At 37.9% G+C, this 15328-nt stretch overlaps 1 protein-coding gene across 1 annotated transcript in view; it reads right to left on the bottom strand.

Moving 5' to 3' along the window:
- LOC126272289 (cyclin-dependent kinases regulatory subunit) overlaps window positions 1-14781 on the bottom strand; it is a 26653-nt gene extending 11872 nt beyond the window's left edge. The window contains exon 1 of the mRNA XM_049975049.1: window positions 14425-14781. Coding sequence (XP_049831006.1) covers window positions 14425-14483 — 59 coding nt within the window. The 5' untranslated portion in view covers window positions 14484-14781. The remainder of the gene's footprint in view (window positions 1-14424) is intronic.
- Between the last annotated feature and the right edge of the window lie 547 nt (window positions 14782-15328).

The following is a 15328-nucleotide window of genomic DNA, read 5'->3' as shown; positions in this document are numbered from 1 at the left end:
GCGTTCTAGAGATCGGAGTGTAGAATGTCAGATCCCTTAATCAGGCAGGTAGGTTAGAAAATTTAAAAAGGGAAATGGATAGATTAAAGTCAGATATAGTGGGAATTAGTGAAGTTCGGTGGCAGGAGGAACAAGACTTTTGGTCAGGTGAATACAGGGTTATAAATACAAAATCAAATAGGGGTAATGCAGGAGTAGGTTAATAATGAATAAAAAAAAGGAGTGTGGGTAAGCAACTATTACAAACAGCATAGGTAACGCATTATTGTGGCCAATACAGAAATGAAGCCCATGCCTACTACAGTAGTACAAGTTTATATACCAACTAGCTCTGCAGATGATTAAGAAATTGATGCAATGTATGACGCCATAAAAGAAATTATTCAGGTAGTGAAGGGAGATGAATATTTAGTAGTCATGGGTGACTGGAATTCGAGAGTAGGAAAAGGGAGAGACAGAAACATAGTAGGTGAATATGGATTGGGGGTGAGAAATGAAAGAGGAAGCCGCCTGGTAGAATTTTGCACAGGACATAACTTAATCGTAGCTAACACTTGGTTTAGGAATCATGAAAGAAGGTTGTATACATGGCAGAAGCCTGGAGATACTGACAGGTATCAGAATATATAATGATAAGACAGAGATTTAGGAACCAAGTTTTAAATTGTAAGACATTTTCAGGGGCAGATGTGGACTCTGACCACAATCTATTGGTTATGAACTGTAGATAAAAACAGAAGAAACTGCAAAGAGGCGGGTATTTTAAGGAGATGGGATCTGGATAAACTGACTAAACCAGAGGTTGTACAGAGTTTCAGGGAGAGCATAAGGGAACAATTGACAGGAATGGGTTAAAGAAATACAGTAGAAGAAGAATGGGTAGCTCTGAGGGATGAAGTAGTGAAGACAGCAGAGGATCAAGTAGGTAGAAAGACGAGGGCTAGTAGAAATCCTTGGGTAACAGAAGAAATATTGAATTCAATTGATGAAAGGAGAAAATATAAAAACGCATTAAATGAAGCAGTCAAAAGGGAATACAAACGTCTCAAAAATGAGATCAACAGGAAGTGCAAAATGGCTAAGCAGGGATGGCTAGAGGACAAATGTAAGGATTTAGAGGCTTATCTCACTAAGGGTAAGATAGATACTGCCTACAGGAAAATTAAAGAGACCTTTGGAGAAAGAGAGCCACTTGTATGAGTACCAAGAGCTCAGTTCTAAGCAAAGAAGGGAAAGCAGAAAGGTGGAAGGGGTATATACAGGGTCTATACAAGGGCAATGTACTTGATGAAGATGAAATGGGAGATACGATACTGTGTGAAGAGTTTGACAGAGCACTGAAAGACCTGGGTCGAAACAAGGCTCCGGGAGTAGACAACATTCCATTGGAACTACTGACAGCCATGGGAGAGCCAGTCCTGACAAAACTCTACCATCTGGTGAGCAAGATGTATGAGACAGGCGAAATACCCTCACACTTCAAGAAGAATATAATAATTTCAATACCAAAGAGAGCAGGTGTTGACAGAACTATCAGTTTAATAAGTCACAGTTGCAAAATACTAACGCAAATTCTTTACAGACAGATGTAAATATTGGTAGAAGCCGACATCGGCGAAGATCAGTTTGGATTCCGCAGAAATGTTGGAACACGTGAGGCAATACTGACCTTACAACTTATCTACGAAGAAAGATTAAGGAAAGGTAAACGTACGTTTCTAGCATTTGTAGGCCCAGAGAAAGCATTTAACAATGTTAACTGGAATACTCTCAAATTCTAAAGGTGGTAGGGGTAAAATACAGTGAGTGAAAGACTATTTACAATTTGTACAGAAACCAGATAGCAGTTATGAGTCGAGGGGCATGAAAAGGAAGCACTGGTTGTGAAGGGAGTGAAACAGGGTTGCAGCCTCTGCCCGACGCGATGATATTCTGTATGTTGAGTAAGCAGTAAAGGAAACAAAAGAAAAATTCTGAGCAGGTACTAAAACCCATGGAGAAGAAATAAAAACTTTGAGGTTCGCCGATGACATTGTAATTCTGTCACAGACAGCAAAGGACTTGGAATAACAGTTGAACGGAATGGACACTCTTGAAAGGAGGATATAAAATGAACATCAACAAAAGCAAAACAAGGATAATGGAATGTAGTTGAATTAAGTCGGGTGATGCTGAGGGAATTAGATTAGGAAGTGAGACACTTAAGATGAGAAATTTTTTAACATTGACTATAGATTTAAGTGTCAGGAAGTAGTTTCTGAAAGTGTTTGTATGGAGTGTAGCCTTGTATGGAAGTGAAACATGGACGATAAATGGTTTGGACAAGAAGAGAATAGAAGCTTTCGAAATGTGGTGCTACAGAATAATGCTGAACATTAGATCGGTAGATCACATAACTAATGAGGAGGTACTGAATAGAATTGGGGAGAGGAGGAGTTTCTACATCTACATGACTACTCTGCAATTCACATTTAAGTGCATTCCACTCCCAAACAGCGCGCGGGAAAAATGAACACCTAAACCTTTCTGTTCGATCTCTGATTTCTCTTATTTTATTTTGATGATCATTCCTACCTATGTAGATTGGGCTCAACAAAATATTTTCGCATTCGGAAGAGAAAGTTAGTGACTGAAATTTCATAAATAGATCTCGCCACGACGAAAAACGTCTTTGCTTTAATGACTTCCATCCCAATTCGCGTATCATATCTGCCACACTCTCTCCTCTATTATGTGATACAAAACGAGCTGCCCTTTTTTTGCACCCTTTCAATGTTCTCCATCAATCCCACCTGGTAAGGGTCCCACACCGTGCAGCAATATTCTAACAGAGGACGAACGAGTGTAGTGTAAGCTGTCTCTTTAGTGGACTTGTTGCATCTTCTAAGTGTCCTGCCAATGTAACGCGACCTTTTGCTCGCCTTCCCCACAATATTATCAATGTGGTCTTTCCAACTGAAGTTGTTCGTAATTTTAACACCCAGGTACTAAGTTGAATTGACAGCCTTGAGAATTGTACTATTTATCGAGTAATCGAATTCCAACGTATTTCTTTTGGAACTCATGTGGATCACCTCACACTTTTCGTTATTTAGTGTCAACTGCCACCTGCCACACCATACAGCAATCTTTTCTAAATCTCTTTGCAATGATACTGATCTTCAGATGACCTTACTAGACGGTAAATTACAGCATCATCTACGAACAACCTAAAAGAACTGCTCAGATTGTCACCCAGGTCATTTATATAGATCAGGAACAGCAGAGGTCCCAGGACGCTTCCCTGGGGAACACCTGATATCACTTCAGTTTGTGGCACAACTTGACAAAAAGAGGGGACCAGTTGGTAGGACACATTCTGAGGCATCAAGGGATCACAAATTTAACATTGGAGGGCAGTGTGGAGGGTAAAACTCATCGAGGGAAACCAAGAGATGAATGCACTAAGCAGATTCAGAAGGATGTGGGCTGCAGTAAGTACTGGGAGGTGAAGAAGCTTGCATAGGGTAGCATCGAGAGCTGCATCAAACCAGTCTCAGGACTGAAGAAGAAGACGACGACCATTTCTACAATTTCAAATGTCGCTGAATGCCAATTTTCAGCAAGATCCAGTGGATTAAATTAGAATTCAATAATCCCCGAAGACTGCCAGTTCTGTTCACATGGAAATATGTATGTTTACTGAACCAGGATGAGATATAAGGCTTGAAATACACAAAAATGAAAATAACTACAAAAATGACAGAGTAAGAATTGAAGCGTAGTTAATGTCAGTTCACTCGATGAAATTGCTACCCTCTTAAAACAGCACACTGTCCAACGTGGAGCCAAGTAGATGACGTAAAACTGGAATGAGACAGACATGTCCCCTCGACCACTGATGAAAGTCATGGCAGTGAAGCGGAGAGCTTGTGACAGACAGTTGCCTACGATTTGCGCAGTAACGTGGGCCAACATTGATACGTGATGGAAAGAATCTATCATATTTGAACATACCTTCATCACAACTTGAATGAAGCTGGGCCATTCCACACCAATTGGTCTAATTTTGCAAAGTTCCCACATGAGCATCACAGTTTTTTGCTGAAATTGTGTGAATATTCACACATGTTCCCAATGAACATTGTGAAACTTCATCAATAATTAATTCAATACTTAAAGATATAGTCATCTGTTTGACCCCTAGCACAGCTATCCATACTGTAACTGAGTTTTCAGCAACTTTGAGACATAATATCTCAAGTAATATTTTCTCGAAAGCAACATAACTTTATTACTGTGTACATTTTGTGCTCACTTAAGTTGAATAATAAAGACTTCCCGAGTGATTTGTATATGAATAATTTGCAGCAAAGTCTGCCAAAAACTAGCTCAGGAGAAAGCCAAAAATGGTTATTTTGGCCCATTTTTACAAACAGTCTTCTGCAAACTTTTTAAGTTGTTTTCTTCAGAAAGATGAAACTGTAAACCACCTAAAGAACTAGACTTGGTTTTGCAATGCAAGCATATAAGGCCCTAAAAAAGAACAAGGTGAAGATGCATTGAGATGTGCCCATATGTCACTGGCATAGAAATTAAATCTGATGTCTTAAATTCTGCAATCGTGAAAAAACTGTAAGTAAATAGTTTTTTCCAGCTTTTTAATCTCTACAATACAATTTATAAAAAATGAAATGGAATAAGGAATCTAACAAAAATGGTTTTATCTTTTTTTGTGGTTCTAATAATTTGCAGTAATCTTATTTGAAAAGTAATTTTTTGGGTTCTAGCTTACCAAAATTTCTTCCCAAGCAATACCATCAGTGACATCATCTGACCAGCAGTACAGCTTTCCTCATTACCTTCTACAGTAAATAAATGAAACTTACAAAAAATTGAATAAGTTTAAGATCCTAAAAGAGACTTCTTTCAGCTCTGGCCTCTGATACTTATAGAAACATATGTGCTTGAAATCCTGTATTAAAAACCTTTGTCAGGTTTTGGGAACCTGTAATAAACTCTCACATAGCTGTTGTTGCACTATCGGGAGTGGCCCCACGGCGAAGGGGATGCTGGTTTTCTCACTTCAAATGGAACCAGCTGTGGCTAAGCCACTATAAACCATACCAAAACATTTTTACAATTTTTCCAGGTCTACGGCGTACCTCAAAATAGAATTACACTAGCATATCAACAGAGCATTACATAATAAAAAGGTATAATTATTCTCTATAACATAAATCCATTCCATAGAATGACAGGAAGATTGTTGTGAACTTCACTAAAATTTACACAACGTGACAGTGGTGTAAAACCCGCAGGCTATTTTTATGATGTGAGCTGCAGCTGTTATGCAACCATTTTACTACCACGATATCTGCTGCCTTGGTAATGTACAATTACGTTGTGAAGTTTATAACCAGTTTGATTCTGTAGTTACAGCAGAAACACGGACTGAAATAGGTCATGAGTAGTCATAACAAAAGATACCTTTTTCCTCAAGTTTTTGGAGTTACTCATCCTCTATCGCATTTTCTGGTCGTCAAGGCTTTTGATGTCTCCTTCCCCAGAGAGGAACACACAATCGTAGAACATGAAAGATGTCAGATTTAATCCAAGTACTAACAGAATATAGGTCTAATACACCTCCACCTATTGTTTTTAGGGTCTTATAAGCTCGTGTTAGAATAACGGAATGTAGTCGAATTAAGTCGGGTGATGTTGAGGGTATTTGATTAGGAAATGACACACCTAAAGTAGTAAAGGAGTTTTGCTATTTGGGGAGCAAAATAACTGATGATGGTCAAAGTAAAGATGATATAAAATGTAGACTGGCAATGGTAAGGAAAGCGTTTCTGAAGAAGAGAAATTTGTTAACATTGAGTATAGATTTAAGTGTCAGGAAGACAATTCTGAAAGTATTTGTATGGAGTGTAGCCATGTATGGAAGTGAAACATGGACGATAACTAGTTTGGACAAGAAGAGAATAGAAGCTTTCGAAATGTGGTGCTACAGAAGAATGCTGAAGATTAGGTGGGTAGATCACATAACTAATGAGGAAGTGTTGAATAGGATTGGGGAGAAGAGAAGTTTGTGGCACAACTTGACCAGAAGAAGGGATCAGTTGGTAGGACATGTTCTGAGACATCAAGGGATCACCAATTTAGTATTGGAGGGCAGCGTGGAGGGTAAAAATCGTAGAGGGAGACCAAGAGATGACTACACTACGCAGATTCAGAAGGATGTAGGTTGCAGTGGGTACTGGGAGATGAAGAGGCTTGCACAAGATAGTAGCATGGAGAGCTGCATCAAACCAGTCTCAGGACTGAAGACCACAACAACAACAAGCTCGTGTTGAAAAACTAAACAGTTTTTTTGGGGATTTAGAACAGGTCTTTCAAATGAAAACGATTAAAGAAGAGTTTGCAAAAGACTTGTAAAATTGTGCCAAAATAGCTATTTATTATTTTTATATTTTAAGTCTTCAACTTTGCCCTTAACTTGTAAACTATTGAATAGCAGTACGAGAATGAAATTTTATATTTTACGGCCTAATACTGGTAAGTTCTTACATGCAAAGTTTCAGGTGTGTCCTGTAATTACTTGTGGGGGGGAAAAAATTTCAAGTTTTCTTTGGCCAGCTTTACTTTAAATTACCATACACAAATCACTCAGAAAAATCTTTTTTTTTCCATTATTTCACATAAGAGTGCAAAAACTGTATGACACAATTTAGTTTTGTCTCTTTCAAGAGACTATTACCACAAGTAAGCTCACAGGTGCACTGTCAATAGCTGCACTATAGGGTCAAACTAAAGATTGTATCTCCAGAAGTAGTGAATTAATGATTGTGAAACAACCAATGTTCATTGGAAACATGTGACTGTTCACACAAAATTTCACCAAAACCCATGATGGTCATGCGGGAAACTCTAGGCCATTTGGCATGGAATTACCCCATTGCTAGATTTGTTTACGTGTCACTGTCAACTGTCCAATCTGTGTACAGAAAATAGTGTACCACTTGGAAATATGCAACACAGCGTTAGGAACAGTGGCTGCACATATATCCTAACCAAAAGGGAGACCAGACGAGTGTCGCACCTTGTTCTGAATAACCAGCTTCAAACTAGACAAGAATTGCGGCTGGCAGTGAATGCTGGTCCATCCAAACCATTTCCCGAGTAAATGTTGAGAAAGGAATTGCATGCAATGGAATCTGATTACTTGCAACAGGCCACTGCTCACTGCAGCACAAAGCTGCATGCCGGCCAAATACAGAAACTGGACAGTAGGTGACTGGGATTGTAGTGTGGTTCCATGGGCCACAGTTTTACCTCTCTAGAAATGATACAAGGCATCAAGGGCACTGAAGGCCCAATGAGATGTTTAATCTGGTGTGTCAAGGGTTTAGTTTGGACCAGAGATGGTTCTGTGACATGTAGAGGGTGCTATTCATACCATAACCTGCACCCACTCGTTCCATTTACTGGGAACAAGAAACAGGAAATTCTTGGTGATGATGTACTGGCCCTTCTTTCACACTTTATGGCGAGTATGATGTGGTCACTTCTGTGACGACAGCCATGTTCAGGGTTGCATTCATACATTCCTAGTTTGCTGAACACTGGCACCCTATCCGCTTCTTAACTGGCCTACTAAATCATCCTATATTAATCTCATAGAAAATATTTAGGACTATTTGGATCAGCAGATTAAACTCTGCAATCAACATCCCCACTTTCTGGTAGCTCTACAAGATCTGATGATAACTGGATATGTCAAACCTGAATGAACTTGCAAACTATCTTCCTTGTCCGACAGTAGCTTTTATCAAGGCTAGAGGTGGTGTGATACAGTGTTTGCATGCTATCTCCTAGGAGGTCTAATTTTTTGTCCCATGTGCTTCTACATAAAAAAATTACATTTTTACTAGGTGAAACAATTTATCTGTATTTATGTATTTTTACCTGTGTCAACAACGGTTGACTGAAGTGCTCCATATGTTTTAACAAAAATTGTCCAAAAGCATACTGAGCAGCACTGTCATTTATCAGGTCTCATGGAGTTAGCTAGCCTAATAGAATCTACACCCCATAAACTCTACTATAGCATTATCCACAACAGGCAGTTGGAACTTCCAATAAATGTTAGAAATTGATGATAAATTCTTGAACATGAATCCAAAAACAAAAACTTTGATCATAAAGAGGGGTGATATAGTAGATATTACAAAAAAGACTTGTTAAATAGTTGGATATTTTGAAGCAATTTTATGTCTTAGATTTAAGTGTAATATATCAGAAACTACTATTATAAAATTTGTGTTATAATGAAAAAAGATCTTTCCATCTGAAGTAGCCTATTAGATACAGACCACAAAAACCACACCCTATTCTTTAAAGAATCAGGCTTGCATGTAAAATAGGCTTCAAATGTCTCTTTCTACAGATGAGAAAATGTGTTAAATATCTGATATAGTCTGAGTAATTTGTTCTCCATTACAAGCAAAACTAGTTTTTCCATGCATCTCAATGTTTATGACATATCTCCTGAAACACATACAATGATATAATTTTGAACATACATTTCGAGGTATATATGGAGACTATCCGCAGAATGCACTGCCGATAGAGTTACTAGTAAGGAACTAAAATTAAAATGTCGTGCCTGATGATAAGTTTCACTGCATGAGCAGCAAACATTTAAGCTATCAACTTTTTTCCCTTTTAAGTGACTTCGATTCACAATGAAGGTTTTGTTTGCAACAGTAAACAAGACAACATCACACTTAGAAATTGCAAAGCAATTCCACATTCACTAGTTAACATCAAATATAAATTTCTTTCTGAAGATATTTATTTGGAGTCTAACCTTGCAGGGACATGAAACGTGGACAATAAGAAGTATAGACAAGAAGAGCATACAAGCTTTTGAAATGTGGTGCTACATAAGAAAGTTGAAGATTAGATGGGTTCATTGCATAACCAATAAGGAGATTGGTAACTGAATTGGGGAGAAAAGTTTACGGTACAACTTGACTTTGTGAACAGATTGGTTGACAGTGCACATTCCGAGGCATGACGGAACCATCAGTTTTGTATCAGTTGGAAGTTTAGTAGGTAAAAATTTTTAGGAGACCAAGGAATGGATAGAGCAAGTAGGTTCCCATGAACGTAAGTTTCACTAATTTGGAGATGAAGGGGCTTGCACTGGATAGTATTGTGCGGAGAAGTGCATCAAACCAATCTTCAGACTCAAGACCAGAAAAACAATATTTTGCCCAGATATGAGAACTTTTCCACAAACCAAGCTACTCTTTTATTTTGAAAGCAACATGTTTTTCATGACCACTGATCATGTCAATCTCAGTGTGCTATGTTCAATCAGAGGAAGGGAACACTGTTACACTCAGGTTGACACTGCATTGCTTGACTTACAAAAAAGCCTTCTATATAGATTTGCATTGTTGCCTAGCTAATAAAAGATTTTGTCTGAAATTTAGAAACTTCACTAATATTAAGCCATCACAAAACTGTACGGGGTTAAGGTTAAGCACAATTTTCATTTACTTTGTTGTTACTGATCTAGTGAATCTAAAAAAATGTGTCCCACATGTGTCTGCATAGTTTCCCAGAACACCCAGAGAAGCAAAGATGTAATTTCGTGTATTTTTAATTTATAACAATTTCACCCAATTTGTTTTTAAATTCCAGACAACTGCACAAAGTTTTCAACAGAAGTTATAGAAAATTTAATTTTGTAAAAAATGATGGTAGTAACATTAACTGAAACTGTATGAATGTGCGAGATAATCTGTTTTTATTAATACCATATGACACATGAATTCATATTAAACCAGAAAAAACAAAACTCAGTGTTAAGGATATTGTACAGTGTGCGTACAATTTCGCAATACATTCACAATTAATGTTCAAAACAGTCTCCATCGATTTCAATGCATTTGGCCGCACCTATACGAACAGATTTTGTCGATTATTTCAGTTTCACAGGGTTGTTCTTAATTTTGTCTATTGAATTCATAATAGAAGCAAGTAATGCCTCATGTGTATTGACTGTCCACATAAATCATGTCTCTCATCCATCCCCATACACAAAAATACACTGGTGTTAAATCAGGCAATCTGTGTGGCCACAGACGCGTAGCACAATGACCAATCCGTTTCTGGGGAAAATGTTTATTTAAATGTGTAGTAACAGCTTTGCCATCATGATGACATTACACTGGCAATCATGTAGCAAGCGCAACACCTTTGAGCACGCAGGGCATTTCTTCGTGAAAGAATTGTTAAGTACGTCTCGCCAGTTAGACACTTGAGAAAATGAATGGTCCAATAAAGAGTGTGTTGATTATACCACACCACACATTTATGTTAAATCACTGCTGGAAATTGAATTGCACTGTTGTATGTGGGTTTGCTTCAGACCATATGTGCTTGTTTGTACCATCTCCTGTAAACTGTGCCTCATCAGTAAATTAACTGTATTTGTGCAACTGCCTATTGGTATTTAACCAGCTGCACAGCTCCAAGCAAAGGGCAGGATCTCCTGCATGTAAATTATGCACTTTTTGTTTACGGTAAGGATAAGATTATAGTACTTCTGTGTATGGCTTACCACAGGCTGTGAAATGGCTTACTGTTGAGAGATACATCATGTACTGGTAACCGGGCTACCTTGAACAGCATCCATAATAACTTATCTTGTCGTCATGTATTGTGTGCTCTTACTGATTATGAATAACACACGTGATATTCGTATACTGCAGCCGTAGCATTAACATCATATTTCCATAAATAAACACCATATTGGCGTATTCCTCTATCAATTTGAAAGGCATCCCTATTTCGTAAGTCTACAAACTACAACAGTTACTATGTGGTTTCACTTAGATACACTATTGTTCCATTCTTTCAATGAAATTTACAGAAAATTACTACTTATTGACCATACTCTAACATATAAACTACTTTTTAAATGCCAACATATAGTAGAACAAAGAAAATGTCTATGAGACTAGAGCCACTGTGCAGGTCTGCACTTTAGTTGGAACTTAATGTGCTTCAGATCAGCAGGCCCAATCCATTACAGATACCCACAGAAATGGCCTGTGGTTTTGGCCCATCGTGGAAATCCACTTGTGTGGCCAGCTATTCACAAGCCGCAGACATGTTGACGAAAAGAGATCATTTTGATCAATCCATTCCACATATAACTTGTTCAAATACTCTGAGAATATAACAATGAGCATAGGTAGCAACTCACTGTAAAGATAACTGCAGAGTAGCAGACATTCTCCTCCTCCCAAACAGGCCATGAAGGCCCAACAGTATTCCCGGCCATATGTCAGTTTACGAGACGGGAGCCGCTAATTCTCAATCAAGTAGCTCCTCAGTTTGCCTCACAAGAGCTGAGTGCACCCCACTTGCCAACAGTGCTCAGTAGACCAGATGGTCACCCATCCAAGTACTAGCCCAGCCTGACAGCACTTAACTTCGGTGATATGATGGGAACCAGTTTTACCACTGCGGCAAGCAGGCATGTACGAAAGGCAATCTCACTCCCACAACTAAATTTTCAGCCATAGCTTTTGTCATAAAATGAGAACACACACAGATTGACAATACTCAGACAACTCATGCAACCGTGTCTCTGGCCACTGTGTCTATAGTCAGACTCGCATCCAAGCAAATTACTGTTCATGCCTCCCTGCCTCTCGTCAGCAACTCCTAGGCTAGCGCCAAGAAGTGGTGGCAGCACTGAACGCAAGCTGAAGGGAATGGTTGAAGCAGTAGTAATGAGTGAATAGGGAAGCAGCACATGTACTCTGTTGCACCCAGCCACCAGCAATGCACGAGATCTCAATAAATGAACCATTTCAGCTACTGAAACAAAAACAAGATTTTCCACTTTTTTTCAAATATTCCTGATTTCCAGGACCTGTGGCAACCTTCTTGTTAATGTTGTTTTTGGGGAGCAGACCAGACAGTGAGGTCATGGTCTCATCAGATTAGGAAAGGAAGGGAAGGAAGTCGGCTGTGCCTTTGGAAAGGAACCATCCCTGCATTTGCCTGGAGGAATTTAGGGAATCATGGAAAACCTAAATCAGGATGGCCGGACATGGGATTGAACCGTCGTCCTCCCGAATGCGAGTCCACTATGCTAGCCACTGTGCCACCTCGCTCAGTGTGGAGGAAGAAATGGACAGAGGAGGATGAAGAGAGAGAAAAGGGGAAGAACAAGATAGATTGCGGTGGGAGGACAAGATGGACTGACTGAGGCAGAGAGAGAGAGAGAGAGAGAGAGAGAGAGAGAGAGAGAGACATTTTTACTTTCTTTCCCAATTTCATGCAGACCTGCTTTTATTGGAGTACAATGATCCCCTGCACAACACTAGCATAATATAATCGAAGGTTAGAATATAGATAGAAATTTTGTCAAAATATTATCCCATGTCATTTGCACTGTTTTAAGTGTGTAATATTTTATATGGTCCAAAAATTCTGCTACCAAATAAAAGCACTGATATGATACATATTTACTCAATAAATGAGCTATGAGAATTGTTGAATTTCCCAATAGCTTAAAGAGATATCGGCAAGATGTGCATGTGTGGTCTCTAATATTTATACTAATTAGTGGCTACTTTCTTTTCTGCAACAAATAGTTTTTGCCTAAGGAGTGAACCCAACATTTCAGTTATAGGCCATCAGTGAATGCAAATATGTAAATTACATAATTTACAGATTTGTGTGTCACCAAATATGGCTATTCTAAATAAAGCAAAAATTAACCAAACCTAAATGTTTTCATGGGTCTACTACATGGCTCTTTTAGGTTAAATTTTCATCAATTCTGTATCCAGTTTATATTTTGTTGCTGTCATCACCAAGAGAGAGTTGAGAGTTTCTAACACTACAAAATGAGCGATGCATCCTCCGCCCCCCTTTATCTTTCCTTAATGTTTAGAGCTGGTCCACTCATATCAACTCATTTAATATTAACATTGTTGAATGAACTCTGAAATTAGTAATGAGAAGAGAGCTAAATGAATCATATAAGGTGAATAAGTTCCTGAATCATATGGCTAGGAACACATGATCCCAAGAAAGACCTTCGTGAAACAAGAACAATCTGAAATGAAAATTCATTTCATCAATTAAAGAGTGCAACAGAGAATATATCACTAATGGCAGGACTAGTTATACCAACAGCAGCAGGGGGGGAAAATGCAGCAAACTAATAGTAATAGAGTAAACAATTAAACACCAGCTGCCACATGCATTAAACCATTTAAACAATTCGTCACAGCTGTGGACCCAATATCAATGCTCACTAAATAAGACATGTTCTGAGAAAGACAATAAAGCAAGATGTAACAAAACAAACAAGGTGTACCAGACCTAAACTTGGTGAATAAGAAGAAATGAAGTTTGTACATTAAACAAAATGCCTCACTTCTAACATCAATTTCGACTAATCACGAGATATTTGCTGCACAGTAGGACCTTACTACAATACACTAGTAAACAGTAAATGCTGTAGATAACTAATTAAGTAACACTGGCGTGCTATTTAATTTCTTTGCATTTATGTAATCCTAAAACAAGAGTTGACTTAACTTCTCATCGTACATTATACGAGACTAGGGAAAAAAAGTCGAAGTTTCAGATTACATTCTATCCTGCTATGCAAATAAAAACCTGCCGTTGGCATATAGCTATGACTATTGTAGCTAGTCACTATTCAATACATGCATATGAGTTACAAAATGCGTAGTTTTTAAGTGCGATTTGCAATATAATGGAGTCTAACAATGTCTGAAACTAATTATCCGCAACAATGTCGTAGCTTGTAATATATTACTGGTACCTCATAAAATTATTATTATTATTATTATTATTATTATTATTATTATTAAGTACAACACACACTAAGGCGATCTACCATACTGAGTATAAAGTAAATCTAATACGTATTTCACTTATACGCAGAATCTACAATAAATAGAAGATTATTATCTACCGAAATCCGAGATTCAATAAGTGAAGTAACAGCACACCAAAACATCTCGACATACTATCTTTAGCTGGATAAATGATATTCGTATGCAACTGATAACATCAAATTAACCGTATAACTGCTTCAGAACGACGGACACGATATCAAATACAAAATTGTCTTTACCTGGAAAGATGCCTATACTCTCTAAGCAACTTCAAAAATTAACCATTAGTTTCCCTTTGTTCGAAGACGGCTGATAAAAAGATACAATAACACGGTATAGGCTCTCTCTCTCTATCGAATTTCTCTGAAGTTAATTAATACTTTTAAAACTTTATAAACAATATTACGAAAACTTACACGACCGCGCTTTCAAACACTCTTGACGAAATATAATATACACATTTCACTTCACTCACCTATACTCGTATTCATCATCGTAATATTTTTCCGAGTAATAAATATGCTTGCTAGACATTTTAACAAAATAAACGTCGAACTGCTCTCAAAAATTTGCACAATTCTTCACGACAGAATGACCAGCACGGCAGTACGTTTAAATCAACTTCAAACTTGGAACTCGTTCAGAAATACCACCATATCTTCGGGAAGTTTGAATATACCATTTGTTGCATCACTATTACTTTCTTCTAACGAGAATACTTCTTTTAAAAATGATAAAAATATTTTATGAACTTAACTACAATGTTTCACGCATTATAAATACGACAAAAATACAAAATTACCGAAATATGGGAGATTAAATTTGGGTTAATGTTGGTTGCAATGCTAAGCGCCAAAATCGTAACGAACACCAGGGTGCTTTCTATAACGAATGTTTATGTGTGTCTATATGCACTGCGAAGAGAGGGTGATATGAAATTTTTATATGACCGTCTTGGACTGCAAGCATGGATAAAAATATCGCTATGTCAATAACTGCAGTTTTCTCCGTCTAAAATGCAGCTAAGATTGTTTGTGATGAGTTGGTGCCGAGGAAGCTTTCTTATGTTGCGGCACTTGAAGAAACCATCCGAAGAATTTAAATCAGCGAGCTAGCCTTAATAACATGACGCGAAAGACTTTAAAAGTACAGTTTGAAACTTTTTGTTTGTTGTAACTGCTACGCAAATATAATCAAGGACTGAAATCATCGCATCGAGTTTCTTAATTAAATATATAAGATAGTGCACCATAGCTGAAATGTGTTTAATGAAAGACACTATCAGCAGCTGATGGCGCTCTTAAATTTGTCTTCAATTAACTGTCATTACTGTCTGCAAACTGCCATAAAATGCCAACGGTATTTTTGTATTCTTACGT

This window comes from Schistocerca gregaria, chromosome 5 (assembly GCF_023897955.1).
Source record: "Schistocerca gregaria isolate iqSchGreg1 chromosome 5, iqSchGreg1.2, whole genome shotgun sequence".
Taxonomy (NCBI): domain Eukaryota; kingdom Metazoa; phylum Arthropoda; class Insecta; order Orthoptera; family Acrididae; genus Schistocerca; species Schistocerca gregaria.
Note: the sequence above shows the minus strand (reverse complement) of the source record. Positions and strands in the feature narration are given on the sequence as shown.